At 34.5% G+C, this 15,817-nt stretch overlaps 1 protein-coding gene across 1 annotated transcript; it reads right to left on the bottom strand.

Moving 5' to 3' along the window:
• On the bottom strand, window positions 3,361-12,939 carry LOC109714202 (katanin p80 WD40 repeat-containing subunit B1 homolog). The gene is made up of 17 exons (XM_020238703.1): window positions 12,590-12,939; window positions 12,213-12,343; window positions 12,002-12,119; window positions 11,672-11,898; window positions 10,989-11,091; window positions 10,212-10,282; window positions 9,695-9,769; window positions 9,470-9,613; window positions 9,259-9,382; window positions 8,165-9,139; window positions 7,298-7,413; window positions 6,544-6,669; window positions 5,851-5,925; window positions 5,665-5,777; window positions 4,670-4,786; window positions 4,530-4,598; window positions 3,361-4,019 (listed from the first exon to the last, which is right to left on the bottom strand). Exons 1-17 carry the CDS (start codon window positions 12,615-12,617, stop codon window positions 3,944-3,946), a joined length of 2,688 nt encoding a protein of 895 aa, XP_020094292.1. The 5' UTR covers window positions 12,618-12,939; the 3' UTR covers window positions 3,361-3,943.

The following is a 15,817-nucleotide window of genomic DNA, read 5'->3' as shown; positions in this document are numbered from 1 at the left end:
CCATTTTCTCCACCTCTTTGCGTCCTTTTCCTATATTCACTTGCAACCAAACACAAAAAATGAAAGCAAGAAGATTTTTTGTAACTTATTTAATCCTAGATTGACATGGTATATTCTTATCAGTATATTCTTCAAGCCCAAAATCCTTTTCAATTATATATCACTAGATTTCATACAAATCACATGGTTCAATAGCTTAATGTTCTTTGTTTTCGCGAAACTCAGAACCAAACTACTGTGACACCACAAGGTCCAGATAATACGCATTACACTAGTATGTATTTATTGAGCAAAAGTATCTACAGAGCCATCTATTATTGGTTAATGCCATAATGAATGATCAGCAGAGAAGAATACAACAAAAGGCAAAAAAAATTCTTCCTGATCTATTACCCTACGCAGGACCGACAAAAGAGTAGGCAATTACTAAGAGCACATGTGATGTTATAGAGCTAAAGTGGAGATGCTTCAACCCAGATCAAGAAACCCTCTATGGACCATCCATACACCCTCATTTGGCCAAGGAAACCTTTTCTTTATTCCACCACATATTCGGCTGGTATTATCTGTAACCGATTCAATGTGAAGTAATTGCAGATTTGACAGAACAACTTGAAATCATAAATTCTAACAGAGACTAATGTCTAGAGTAAAGAATTGTGCAAACTAGTAGTTAAAAGTATATCTAATAACATCACAGAATTGATCTTCTTCCAATTCTATTCTTCTCTTCAAACAAAATGAAAGGAATAACATGTGCTGTTTTTCACAAATTCTATGTGATTGGATTCATTGGCGGATGAAATTATTTATTCTCATTATTGTTTGTTAAGTTGGAATGCATCCTGGCTAGATGCCAAGAGGTACCATCTTCGCAATAAGACAAGCAAACAAAAGTTACCATCAACTTCTTTTTATCTCCTAAGTACACTCTTAGATATGTGGAAACTGTGGAATATGCCATCCAGTTGCATACTTCATAATATTTGTGCTTCAGAAAAACAAACAATTGTAACAGTACCAAGCAGAGCCAGAATCTTCCATTGGCACTCTGATTTTGTGACCTCTCTCTACACAGTGGTTTTTCAAAAGTGTTTTCAAATGGGGACAACATCAGAAAGTCCTATAGTTCATATATATATATATATATATCGAGAGCTATTGATGGTATCGATAGCTATTGATGGTATTCCATCCTAGTTCATGATATATATATTATATATAGACTAGGCATGACAATCCTCATAGCATATGATAGTATACCTAGCCGGACGTCAAATATATATATAAATATATATATATTGCATGACATTGTGACGTGCAGGAACTAAAATAGAGGTCGAGACTCAAAATCACCTAACTGATGCACTTCAAACAAAATTCAGAAGAATACAAAAGCATTAAATATCAAGTGAAAAATGCTGCAAATGCAACAGGAAATTGTAGACTAAGAACTTGCTTGAGGTAAACTTGTGAAAAACACAATATATTTATGTCATATAGTTTGAATAAACTGCATCATATGATGCAGAAGAACATGCAAATAGCTGAGGTACCCGAGTCAGAGGATTCTCCAATAAGACAAAGAGGTCAGTTTAAAATAAAATCAACTTAACACACTTCAAACAAAAGCAAATTAACTTGTACACTTCAAAGAAAATTCATAAAAGTACAAATGCATTTAACATCAGTAAACTATACTAAGCTGTATAAAGGCTATTGAGGACTAAGAATTTGCTTGAAAATAGTAAGATGCCACAGACATTAAATGCCCTTTTCTTGTTGTGTCTACTATTCATAAAAGAAGATAAGATTTTTGAATCTACTTGTCTCCCAAAGGATAAAGACAATAAGACATAATACACAGAGAGTGACTTCAAAGGATTTAAAGAGAGATTTGTGTTTCCTTAATTTCTAAGTCTGTTGGATTGTGAAAATCATGGGCTTCTCCTTAAATAGCAGGGGTGTAAGTGCAAGAATTCTAAGGGGGCGTTTGGATTGATTAATCTGTAGATCCAACACAACTCAAGTATAGTGGTATTTGAGTTTCTCTGAAGTGTGATTATTTTTTTGTTATTTATTTTGGCGTAACTCGTACAGTCTGAAAGTTAAATTCAATTACTTCTTCTGTTTGTTTTGATATAACTTGATGCTGGTGAAATTAGTTTTTTGAGTTCTATTGTTTGTTTTGATATAAGTAAGTGGATCTCGTTATCTCATAAAATATTGTGATAAACTTATCGCTATAAAATTTAACCTATTATATAATTAAAATTTTCATTATTATTTAAAGGTAATCCTAATTTATTATAAATAAAGTAATTCTAACCCATTATAAAGAAGTAGAGTTTAGGTTTTACTATTTAATAAATTTTTTAGAGGAGGTTGAGTGTGACAGAAGTCAAGTTCGACACTTTAGAGGAGAAAGTCGAAGTAATGAAGTAGAGGTCTAACATAACTTGAGTTACATTATATTTTTGACTTACACCAGAAAAAATAACGAAAGTGATGGAACTTGAGTTCCATCCCTCCACTTACACCAAAACAAACGGACCCAAAGTACATGACAACTTTAATTTTGAGGGCAATTACAGCTGCGTTGGATCGCAATCAAGCATGTTGTTTACGAGTTCTTTTTCTTCTTTGTGCCATGAAACATCCCATGTGTTATCCTCCCTCAACACACACACACACACACAAAAAAAAAAGAAGAACAAAGACAAAAACAAATAAATAGAAATACAAAATGAAAAATAAAAAATAAAAAGAAAAATCCAGACTTCATCCACCATGTCAACTAGGCCACTTTGTGCAACAGTTAATCCCCCCTTCACCCCTTCTGTACTTTTAAAAAGGCGAGAAACGGAAAGTAAATTAAGATGACCTTCTGAATAAATCGCTACATGGTTCACGTCTAACATGGTGGACCATATCCGGGTAATAATTTCTCCTTTCCTAAAGTAGCTACCTATATATTCCTTCAAAATTTCAATAATTTATAATTAGCTTTCTCATAGAAACATTATATACCTCTACAATTCGAAAAATTGCAGATGTATTCACTCCCATTTGAGATCTGATGACCATTTAATTTCCACCATTCTCCATCTACATTGATTGTCATACCTTTTCAATTGTCTCTAATAGAGGACAAAAATCATTTGGGTCTCACAGTTTGGATAAGACTCTGTGGAAGACAACAAAAATAAATAAATAAAAAATAAAAATAAAAAGCAGAAATGACATTACATATTATCTAGAAAAGAGGTCTTGTAGGCCTCGTCTGCTAAAGGAAAAAGCATGCGATCCCCAAAATCAATCACAGCCCTATTTACAAGGAAATACTGACAATACAGCATATGGGAATCATAAGAATACCATAATCAAGGTGCATTAGATTGCAGAACAATTGAAGCAAGCAACAGCTTGGTGATTATGTTGGCATGAAGATAACAAGGAGGTTGATCAATACAGAGTAAGACATGACTGCTATCAGGAAGAATAGATTTTTACACTTAAACGAATGTATGCCAACATCATTCATGTACAAGAAAAGAAGAAAAGAAAAAGAAAAAGCTCTTTTCGTTATGCCCCTTTGAAATATACAAAAAAAAAATAAAATAAAATACAAACAGCATGTTAATTGAACCCTTTATGTGCATGCTATAACTTGCCATACCTTCAAATAGTTTCTTCGGTGCAGCTCACTGTCTCTTCATATACCACAGGCTCTGGCTCTTTGAAGTGAGATGGTCATTTAAATTAGCTTGTACAGGAACTATGATTGAATTAGAGAAGCAAAAGAATTGGCACCCATATTAAGCAACCATAAGCAACCATTGTACTAATATATTTGTGCGAATTAGAGAAGCAATAGAATTGGCACCCGTATTAAAACTAGTGCTGTGTTGTAGGATTAAGCAAAAGAATCATGCAATAGGGTTTAGTTGGTCGCTGAGAAAACATCCTGAAGAGCAAGGTTTAACTCCTGTGCAGACTTCCCAATAGAACCTCCGCGACTGTCAAAAAAGAAAAAGATGATTTCATCATCTTAGCAAGAATCTTCTATTCTTCTACCATCTGTCTTGTTTTGGTTTAAACCATATGGACAACCTATCGACCAAACTATAGGTGGTCATTTGGAAACAAGGCACTATTCTTCTTTACTTAGTTATTTTGGACTTGAACCAATTTGTGGTGTAACTTTTTGACAAAATATTCAATTACTAGTTTGATTTTGATTTAATAAAGTTCTATTCGAACTTATGGTGTAACTTTTTGGGGGAATTTTACATAAACTTGAAGTCTTGAACCGAATACTCCATTACTTGATAGAATATTTTAGAAACTGTGTAGCGTGATGGAAATTTTTTAAAAGGGAGGTGTTTGGGGGGTCCAATGCATTTTTTGCCTCTTCCTTTTTCTTTAACAAGAGAAAATAACAGTTTGAATGCAAGTATTTCAAATTCAGACAAAAGCATTTACAGCAATGAGATTTTCCCATCCAAATGGCAAGAAAGACAAATTACCGTGTGATCGGTAGGAGACTAGTTTTTAATTTTTCCAGCTCAATGAAGCATAGATTACACCTCTCCAACCTAGCATGGAATAGAAAAAGTAATGAGAAGCAGAAAATAAATTGAGAATAGAAGAAAGCAGAACTAAGTACCTTTGCTCTGCCTCAAGGTCGACACCAACCAATGGAGCAGCAGATATAGCTGAGTGGATTAAAGGACCAAAGCTTTTAACAAGCTTAAGCAGCATATCCAAGGCAATGCCTAGATGTCTGTGACTCAAGATCATCAGTGACCAGGGTATTTATTACTCAAATAACAATTGACAGAGGTTAACTTCAAATTTCAATTCACAACAATGTTTGTAGTGTAGGCCAAGATTGGCAGGAAAAACCCAATAATTAGTGGGAGTTTCACTTAGCTTTGCCGACATATCAAAGCCTATATATTACCCTTTGATGCCACCTATTCCACTAGGCAACATATCTTGCTCATGGGTGAATGGTGTAAAATGTAGGTTCTAATATTTCATTGAATAACGTGAAAATTGAGATATTTGTGAGTGTTTTCTGCATTTTAACCTAAAAGTAACAAAATTGAGGCAGAGCTCCAAACTGCAAGATATGAGTATTCTAGATACTAAATAGCAGATATGTATCCACACTCTACGGTAAAAGAAACAGGCACCAGCAAGGAGTTATACACAGGCTAGCTAATATATTCTATCTGTACTGAAAATACAGATATAACACACATTCTGCATAGGCTGAAACTATTTCTTTCCATTATTAATGTACTAAAACAGCTAAAAGCGAAAGTTATAACATACATTTTGCTATCATACATTTACCTCATATATTTGTACAATTTGGTAAAGCAGTTAAGCACGTCTCTTTATTTCGGCTTTTCTAAGTTACAATCTGTATTTGTTTAGCCAAATCCTAGAGATCGGTTCTATATAAATACTGCCAATTCATCTCTTCAAAGGAATTTACACAGGCGACCGCTTAGCATCGAGAAGTTAGTAAACTCAACTGCCTCGTACCAATGGGCACATTCACAGAATCACTTTAATACTACAAACCATGTTTTGATGCCTTGGAAATATTTGGATAACACAATTTCAGCAAAGAGTGTGTAAAGAAGGTACCTGTCAAACCTGCTTTCGAGAAGGCCTGTGATGAGTGGTAGGAGAGAAGTGCAAAGATCAAGTGTTATGATATCGCTCTTTTCCATCAAAACACTAACTACGTCAGCTGAGACCTGTGCCAGAAGTATGAAAGTTCACTAAAATATCCCATGTAAAAATAAATAAGAGATGATATAAAACACATACAGCATTATCTGACATTCTTTGCATTGCATTAATGACACCCCTCACATCATTCTTTTGCCAAAGCCGGTGGACTACCTGCAAGTTGTCCAGAGAATTTACAAACATTTCAAGGTAACTGACATTTATCAGTAGCATCATATTTGTACTTTGAATATGAAAGTAAAACAGCAAGAGTCCAGAAAAACCCTCGGAAGATGACACTCATTCTTAAATACTTCTGTTTGATATAAACCGTTATTATGTAAAACACAAACTCTTAGGATGTAGGTGATTAAAATGGTCATACACTTGACGAGAAAATTCACAAAATAGCAAGAGTGCATGTAGACACACAAACTAAAACTGCCAAAGTTGTGCAATGATGCTGCCAACAGAAAAGGTGGCTGAGCATCAGCACTCAGCAGGCAGGTGGGAGTGTGTTCAAACTTCAAAGACTTTGAGATTCTCAACAGCAGAGAAACTGATGTGAATGAAGTACGTAAATTTATCAGTTTAAAGAATTAAATACAGACTAAAGTATGTAAATTTATATTAGCATGAAGGAGCCGTCGATGTCTAATCATACACTGAATACAGACTTACTCCATAAATGGGGAAAAAAAGAAATTCATCAGCTAACACTAATGTATTTATTGTTGGTTTCTGTACAGCTGGAAGCAGGAAAGTTTATCAACACATACAGCAGATAATCACCTGTAATTTAGTTAACCGGGACTGCCCTGTTGTCAAGAACTCTCCATGCTGTTCTGCTAGATCAGCAATAGCATCCTCATCACTAGCGGATACTGTTTCTCTGCCAGCAGATGAAGTGCGGCCCCTCTGCTCAAAAGATCAGAAGGCGTTGTAGGGATGGAACATTTTTTTCTTACAAAAAAAGGGGAACTTAGCTTGCAAAACTATAATCATATGCAATGTTTGTCTAACTAATTATCAAAGAGCAGTTTCCAAGTTCATTATCTTAGCTCTATGTTTCATGATTCATATTGATCTACATCCACTTTCCTTGGGTATAAAAATCATTTAACAGAATATAATTATTTTCATTCAGTCCTTAATTTAGTGGCAACCTATAAACTAATAGAAATATATCCTGAATCATCTGCTAACTTCGGCATCAGATTTGGAACATTGTAATTTCCTTAGTTCGAATAAGCTAAGCTCAGGTATAAATGTAATTTCCAGCAATCCTCATACTGTATGTTTAGAGTCCTTTAAGCCAGCCATTCCTTTGCCTATTCTTCTTCAAGACAAATGTTATACCTATGCATCATTTGCATGTATGCACAAGAAGGTAAACAAACTGGGAAGAATTGTTATTGACACGCAAGTGTACGTTAAGCATTGCCAATTCAATCCACAGCATACAAGACTCAAAAATATAGAATAGCAGCAGCTATGGAAAGATCATTAAAGGAGTACTCAAAATCTGGAGAAAAAATAGTCATACCGAAAAATTTATCTCATCAGTAGATGTGGCTCCAGAGGCATAGCTACTCGTTCGGCCTTCATACATAGAAGCATTTTCATTCCTATCCCAACTAGCAGCAGGCGACCTTGTTCTTCCTACATATTATGACAGCAAGTACTAAAGGTTAACAAATGTTAACATGTTTATATACAAGATAGCATACCTCCTATTGAACCTCCAACAAATAAGGCATCCCTCTTTCACATTGGTAATTACAAAAGGAAATGATATGCTTTCAGTTTAAAATATATGAGATTATTATACAAGTTTAGGGATAGGGGAACGGAAGGTGAGGAAGAAAGAGAATTGAGCTAAGATGTAACAGATATATTTGAAGGCATTATCCTCCACAAATAATGGTAATTTGTTGATAAAAAAAATTAGACATCAAAAGTAGAATAGTAAAGGAAGAAGTTACCAGTGGGGTTAGCTAAGCATGTGACCATAACTAAATTGTGTTTTATTTTCATGCTACCATAACTAATTTGCTTTAAGAAAATAAATCTGAATTGCATAAGCCTAGTATTTACTTCCCAACCCCAAAGGAAGTCAATGTCTAACATATTTAATTGAAAAGAGGACCTATGTCAGGACAACACTATACTGAGAGAAACTAAATGGAAAAATACTAGTAAGAACTTTTTGTCACACAGACAGTCGACAAGCATGTGAGCAGACTGATCTTAGCCTATGCAAGCTAGCCTATAAAGAGTAGATTTTTCCTTAAAGGTTTGTGGGGGGGCGGGGGGTCAGGAAGATTGGTGATAAGAAGAGAAGTACTGAAGGAACAAGTTTGCAATAACTTTAAATTTCTAATAGATTTATTCCCCAAGTATATGCACTTACGATATCCAATGTTGTAACTTTTACTAGCATTCACCAATCTGTTTGCTCCATACATCCCAGCGGTACTAACTCTAACAGCCTCCAAGTTCCTCTCAGTAGCAGGCACCGGCTTTTTGTTATCATCAACAGAAACAGTGAACAGGTCTCGAAATTCGCTAGATCCAGCATCATCTTTCACCATAGAACAAGTATTGATGGCAGCAATTTCTCTCTCTGAATCATCTCTGATACTTGAAATTCTATGAGAACCAGCTAACTTTGACCGCATTGCATATGGTAGTGATGATCTTCCAGAACCACTTGGCCTTCCAGAATCGGTAGTAAGATCTCTTCTTAAACTAGTCCTCGCAACTGTAGGTGAAATATCACTAATTTCCTTTTCAGGGTCAACAGAAAGATCCAATCTTGTGCTGGGTCTACTGGTTTCATTGCTAGAATCAGAAGCCAGATCCCTTCTTGAGCTACTTCTGGGTACAATAACAGGAATCACATTGCCTTCTTTTCTAGGATTGTTAGGAAAATCCACTCTTGGGTTGGCTTTTACATCACGACTTTCCTTACTAGGATCGGCAGCCAGATCCCCTCTTAAACTGACTCTTGGGATGTTGGCAGGTAACTCATTGGTAGTTTCCTTACAAGAATCAGAGCTAATTCTAGGTACAATGACAGGTACGACCTTGCGAGCCTCTTTCACAGAATTGGCAATAAGATCTCCTCTTGAGCTACTATGTGGTACAGCCGAAGGTAGCAAATCAGTCGTTTCTTTTCTATATTCAACAGCAGCGTCCAGTCTTGAGCTAATTCTAGGAGGACTAGCAGATACAACATTTGATTTGCTTGTGATCTGAGGATTGGTTGCGCCTGGATTTTTTGATGAATTTTTCTTCAATAACGTAGCACCAGTTGTGCTTGGAACCATTTTTGAACTAGAGTTTAAATCAACTCTCAGGGGAGTGCCAGAAGCACTACTGCTAGCTGCATTCAAAAAACATAGCAGTTATAAATTTAATGTCTTTCTTTTCAACTGTAGCAAATCTCTACAATAAGAAGAATCCAAACACAAGATAAAGCTTAAGTGCCATTAGATACAAGACCCGAAATTTTGGATACTGATGATCTTCCTGAACTTATTGTTATACTGTTGTCCGTTTGCATGGGTACATTCATACCGGTAGTAGATTTTGATTCATCATTTTTAACTGCATACGGCTCAATACGCTGCAAATCAATAATCAGGTAAACAAATTAAAGCAGTTGAGATCATAGCATCCGCTCATAAAAATACAGAAGAGAATTGAATCATACCGACAAGTCCACGACCCAAATTCCAACACAACTTTGGTTGTAAGAGCATCCAAGAAGTTTCCCCTCATGAACATTAAGGTCTGTTAACCTAGACCATCCAACATCGACCACATCATGGTATCTTATCGGTTCCCAAGAGAGGACCTAGAAGGAAAATGGTTAAATTTCCAAGGCAACAGAGTGAAAATGTCCTACTCCAGGCAAGAAAAATGTAAAAGAGAATACCTTCAAGCTTTCATGTAAACCACAAAATAGAGTTCTCCCGTCGCTGTTGAAAGTCAGAGAACGAACACCACTTGTCTAGAATCAAATTAGAGGTTAGACAACATTAAGTTTATTTCATTAGGACCTCAAATGTGCAGCTAGCTTACAAACATGCCCCTCCTATAAAAGTTCCAACATAAATAGGATGCTTACAAATGTAATGTCTAGAAAGAAAAGAAAGAAAAAGGTCTAACAGAAAGACCAATATCTGGGGGGAAAAAACGATCTACAGTACAAAATAATATCCAGGATAAACAGAAGATAGAGTAAGAGTTGTTGGCTAAAGACGCCAGTTACTATTTAGTGATTGTAAATTACAACAGAAAATGAGCATGAAAATTACTGATTCCTAATATAAATCATAAATAGCCAACTACTAGAATAGCGCACCACAGAACCTATGAAGGGTCTGAAAGCATTAAGATAGAAATGTTCAGAAGCTAAAGTTTTGAAGTTCGAATTAAAAACCATCCGATACCTCGGGTCCAGATGAACCAATCAATTCAAAAGTCTCGAGGTCCCAAAATTTAACAGTCTTATCAGCCGAACCTGTGTACATATTGGAAAGAAATGGTAAAACAAAAAAATTCTCAGTTGTAGCATTGTCACCACAAATAATGTACATGGCCTAAGTAGAAACTCTGCTTGATAGAAAGAACATAGCTACGCGGGAGAGATGTTTATCATTAGAAGATCATGTGTCAAACAAATGTAGCTTTTTGGATTTCAACCAAATTACAGACAGACCGATCCAGACCTAGGACCAGCATGGTTTTACATTCTATCTAAATCCCAAGTGAACGTAACTAATATATGTGATTATAGCTTTTCTAAAGCTTGCTTATTTAGCCACCAAAAACTTGAAATCAATATACATCAAATCTAAACAGTGGAATTTGAAGTTTATCTTCCCAGTAACATTTAATTCCAATGCTAACATTACACAGCGAACATAAAAAGCCAATTTGTCCATTTACATTATCTTCCTTAAACAACATAAATTTTGGATTAGGAGTATCATAATTATGAATGGATTTTAATACGCAGATAAGAAAAGTTCAGAATTTTGGAATAGTTTTTAAGTCCTCACTCTCCAAGGAACAATAAGCAAATAAAACTATGAAGACTTCATTGCATTTGATTTTGCAGATCACTATCTTGATAACAAATACTACACAACTATAGACTACTAATTCTGTGTTTATACAGCATCTAACATCTGTTTAGAATAGAGGGGTAAGATTATAGATCTAACCTGTTGCCAACAGGAACTCATGAGGGTGGAAATCTATACATTGGATCTGACCCTCATGAAACTTGAAGTCATGCAAGAGCTTCCCCGCTGTCAAATCCCATATCTGATCAGAAGGATAGTAGAGAAAGAATAAGACCTCTTGCTAGGTGTAAGCATCCAAACTCTTTTACTCACATTATCAAGGGATTGAAAAATTTTGTATCACGAGTTGTCATGGCCAGCGTATATTACAAGGCATTATGCAGTAAACGCCTTTGAAATAGCACCACACTCGCACTTCCCCCCATAAGATATAAAATCTACATTCAAACCCCTCGATGTTTAGAATATTGGAATTTTACTCCCTTTCTGTCACATTTTCTGTTCAAGAATAAGTGGAAAGTTTTAGAATATGGGATTTCCTACAACAAGAGGTATAATGAGCATATGTTAAGACTCCCTAGCAATTCTTGAATGAAAAATGTCTCAAAGTGCTGAATTTCTAAAGATTAACAGGGTTAAATGTTGGTTCCTGAGGGAACGCAAACTGCAAATGGTGGTGCTTTTTTCTGGGTTGCAACTGGCCTTACTAAAATTGAGTTATAGATTTTTTTTTTTTTTTTTTTTGGCTAAGAATATGAAAGTAAACAAACTCCCAGGAAATCTTTAGATTGGTCCTGCTATTCTAGCATTAGATTAATTACCTTCACGGCGTTATCCTCCCCTCCGGAAACAACCCATCGACCATCAGGGGTGAATCTAAGTACATTGACTCCTCGGGTATGACCCTTATACGTGTGAATGCATCCCTTTCTTCGAATATCCCATATCTTTAGGTTTGTATCCAAAGACCCAGAAGCAAAGAATTCCCCAAAAGGATGGAAATCAATAGATATACAATTGGAACGATGTCCCGTGAGAGTACGAACAACTACAGGCAAAAAAAAAACAACATCAGATCGTTAAAAAGGTGTCGACTTTATGATTTTCAAATTTGGAAAAAGCTCAATTCATAAAGATAAGTTAGTTTTTACTCTTCGCCTCTTCCAAATCCCATAATTTGATCGTGCCACCCGCTGCTCCGGCTGCGACAAGAACTTCGGAAGAGTCAAAACTCACTGAATCAACAGGACTAATATGGCCTGATAAGCTCTGAAAAATATACGAGTTTGCTATATAACTATCCAACTTTGCGATTAGTAAAGCTAGTGCACATATTTTGTTGGCAAAATTAGGGTTTCATACCAATAAGGCATTGGGCTTGCCAATGGCCCAAAGATTGACCTTTTGGTCCTCCCCGCCGGTGACGAGAATCCTTGAAGTTTTTCTCCCAATCTTAAGACAATTCACATTGGAAGCATGCGCTACAAACTCCTCTACACCTAGTCAAGGCACCAAAAGCGAATCCCAATTTCTTTAAAAAAAAAAACACACACACAAAATCCAATTTTGTTTCTTTACAGCTATAATTAAAAACGAAACCAATAAATCCAACAACAACTAACAGCTCAAGAACTCAAATATAGCAATGAAAGGAAACACCACGATCGAACCTCTTCTCGATCAAATCGAAGCAAACCCTAGAATGGAATTTGAGTAACACTGAGGAAAAATTAGGATACGGAGCTTGTACGCGCGCTTGGTGGTCATCTTGGAGACGACTTCGAAGGAACCCAAAAATGGCTTCTTCTCGCACCTCCTTCCGAGAATCGCACAGCGATCGAATCCAGATTCGGCGCCGACTCCGCCGTTCTCATCAAAGATCGATACTTTTTGGGGGATTTAAACTCGAATCCAATCCAAATGCATTGGATGCGACAAGAAAGATGCGATTGTCAGAGAGAACGTGGAGGTGGAGGGGGAGGAGAAGGGGAGAGATGGAATTATGAAGGATTGAAGGAAAAGCAAAAGAGTGTGGAATTTTCCAAGTCGGAGGGAAAAGGAAAAAAAAAGTGAAAGAGAGAGAGAGAGAGAGAGAGAGGGAGAGGATTTGGTTTTATTTTTAAAAAAATAATTAAAAGTTGAGTTAATATTAAAAAAAAAACTTCTGATTTTGCGCTCTCTCTGTAGCTTAAAATGTATCACTTGCATGTCCTATAATTTTATTTTTTTTCTTTTTTTTTATTTTTTCACTAATTTTTTTTATTAAATTAGTGACAAAATTAAAACTAAAGGAAACTAAAATAAATATTTGATAAACCACAGGTGGGGTATCTGAAGTTTTTTGTTTATGATTTAACCGAAAAGTTAACAAAGAGGCAGATAAAAAAAGAAAAAAAAAATCATATGGTACTAAATTATAGAAATGGTATTTGAAGTTTACTCAAAAAAAAAAAAAATTTTGAAATGATGCACCTCATAGGGGTTGTTGGGGGATTTTTTTTTTGGATGACTAAGTCTAAAAAAATGTTTAACTATAAAAATAAATATTTAAATTTTTTATTCATAGAAATAGACTTTAGTAGTGAATAATTTATTATTTTTAAAAATAATAAATAATTCCTCATTTTTAAATCGATTTTATCAAATTTATATATTTTACTCGGAAGGATGAATAATATTAAACACTACAAATATTTTAAATATTTTCATAAAGAGATAAATAATTTACTGTATTTAAAAATAATAAATTATTCTCCGAATAAGACTAATTTTATAAATAAATTTTTTAAGTGATTATTCTTATACTTATAACATTTTTAATCTAAAAAAATCACACTTACCACTGCCTGCTTGTCATCTTACTTTTTTAACTAAAAAATATTGTAGTGTTTTAAATAAATAAATAAATAAATAAGGGGTTTATAAAGGTTATGGACTTAACTCTCGGATGAAAAAAAAAAATACTATTATTGTAGAAAAAAAATTTGACTTTTTTTGAAAAAAAAAAAAAAATTCCTTATCTACCTCCAAAAGCTGGATAACTCCCTTTTTTATTTTAACACACAAATTTTCGAATCAACAAATTTTTGAATAGTATTTTAATTAGCAAAGAAGTTAATAGTTCCTAAGTGATTATTAGATTTAGCAATAATTGATTGGGGGTAAAGGGAGTGATACTAGATATATAAATGCCCTACTAAATAGAAAATGTTGATACGCATTTGTTTCAATAAATCCTCTTTAAATAGAAAAAAAATAAAAATAATAACATATTTATATCTTTTACGGTTAGGATGAGTTCGAATATTTACGGACAAATTTAAGAGGAGAGATTTTTTTTTTTATTCATTTAACCCACCTTCTCATCACCAAGTTCCCAATCAAACAATTTATAACATTAGATATTATAATTTGATTAATCATGAAATAGTCAAACACTTTTCCTTTTAAATTGTTTTTAAAATATATGGTTGACTAATTAACCAATTAACAACATTATTTTTTTATGAGAGAACAACCTTGGTAAACTAATATTAATAATTACGAAAAAGATAGGGTCATAGAGAAATGTGGGTGAGACATGAAGAAAAATGAATACATGAAAAATGGTGGAGGTTTCGGGGGTCAGATTACATCTATGCTAATATTATCTAACTAAATAATATAATTATAACAAAAATCCAAAGCATATAAAAATCTATCTATATAAGCACATCTCATTGATTAAAGTTTACTATTATAGATAATAACTTCGATTTATAACTAGCATGAATAAACCTGATGATAAAAAAAAAAAAAATTCTAACAATCGTTTTGGTTGTGCATCTGAATTCTGATTGTATACTTACAAGTTTATCAATCAGAAAATAAAGAAAAAAATAATATACTAGTAAATTCATCTACGTCTTAAACTGTGTATGTATAAATCACTACAAAAAAAACAGTGTATAGCGACACTTTTGAATGTCAGTACATGTCAAAAAAAAAATTGCTGGTCAAATTACCGACACTTTTTAAAAGTGTTGCTATATGTGCGGTCGCTCTACGTAGGGCTGTCTTGATGTTTGGCACCCACTCCACCAGCGACTTATGACGAAGGGACACGTGATAATCGTAGTCCTCCACGGTCCCTACGAGATCCTCGCAGTCGAACTCCTGCCGCCGAAACCCTACCTCGTCGGTTGCGACGACGGAGGAGAAGAGAAGATGTTGATCAATTTTTCTTTTTATTTTCCTTTCTATTTGTAATCGGATCGAGTAGCTGGATGGGGTTGGTTGAGTTGAGGAACTTTTTATTTTTAATTAGATTAGTCATTATATTTAGAGCTTAATAACTTTTTTAAAAAAATTTGATATAAATGAGACACTTACGTACAAAAGTATCAAAAAAACGTATTACTATAACCTTAGTTCTGTTATGGTAAATTTATCTATAAAAACAACATTGGAGACACAAAACTATATATATATTTTTTTCTATTAAAAAGGTCACGTGTCTCTATGGATATATACTTGAGAGATCACTTTGTTGTTTCATGAAAGAGGCTTTCCAACTGACGCAGAGCAAACATTTGAGGCTTAAATGGGTTGACCAAAACAGGGGATCCTTTATTTTTCTTGTTGTTCGTTAATTATGTTGGACAAGTTCGCTAGTTCCTTTTGGGCCTTGTTTTTAAGTTCGTCACAAACTGATCATATTTTAAAGGAAAAACTTCAAAAACTTCCCTTGTGGTTTCAATTTTTTTCATTTTAGTACCCTGTGGTTTAAAATGTATCAAGTTAGTATCTTGTGGTTTCTCACTTTATCATTTTAGTACCCTGTGGTTTAAAGTGTATCAAGTTAGTACCCAGTGGTTTTACATTTTATCACTTTAGTATCCTGTGGTTTTGATTTTGTATCAAATTAGTATCCTGTGGTTTTTTAAACTATAGGGTACTAAAGTGATAAAGTGTGAAACCACAGGGTA

This window comes from Ananas comosus, linkage group 8 (genome assembly GCF_001540865.1).
Source record: "Ananas comosus cultivar F153 linkage group 8, ASM154086v1, whole genome shotgun sequence".
Lineage (NCBI taxonomy): Eukaryota > Viridiplantae > Streptophyta > Magnoliopsida > Poales > Bromeliaceae > Ananas > Ananas comosus.
This window is presented reverse-complemented; position numbering and strand designations above follow the sequence as displayed.

Coding starts and splice junctions, on each gene's coding strand:
- LOC109714202 (XM_020238703.1), bottom strand. CDS start 12,617: ATGACCACCAAGCGCGCGTACAAGCTCC. Junction 5,926..6,543: donor CCCGGTTAACTAAATTACAG/GTGATTATCTGC, acceptor GACAACTTGCAG/GTAGTCCACCGGCTTTGGCA. Junction 4,020..4,529: donor AGTCTCCTACCGATCACACG/GTAATTTGTCTT, acceptor CTTTTTTGACAG/TCGCGGAGGTTCTATTGGGA.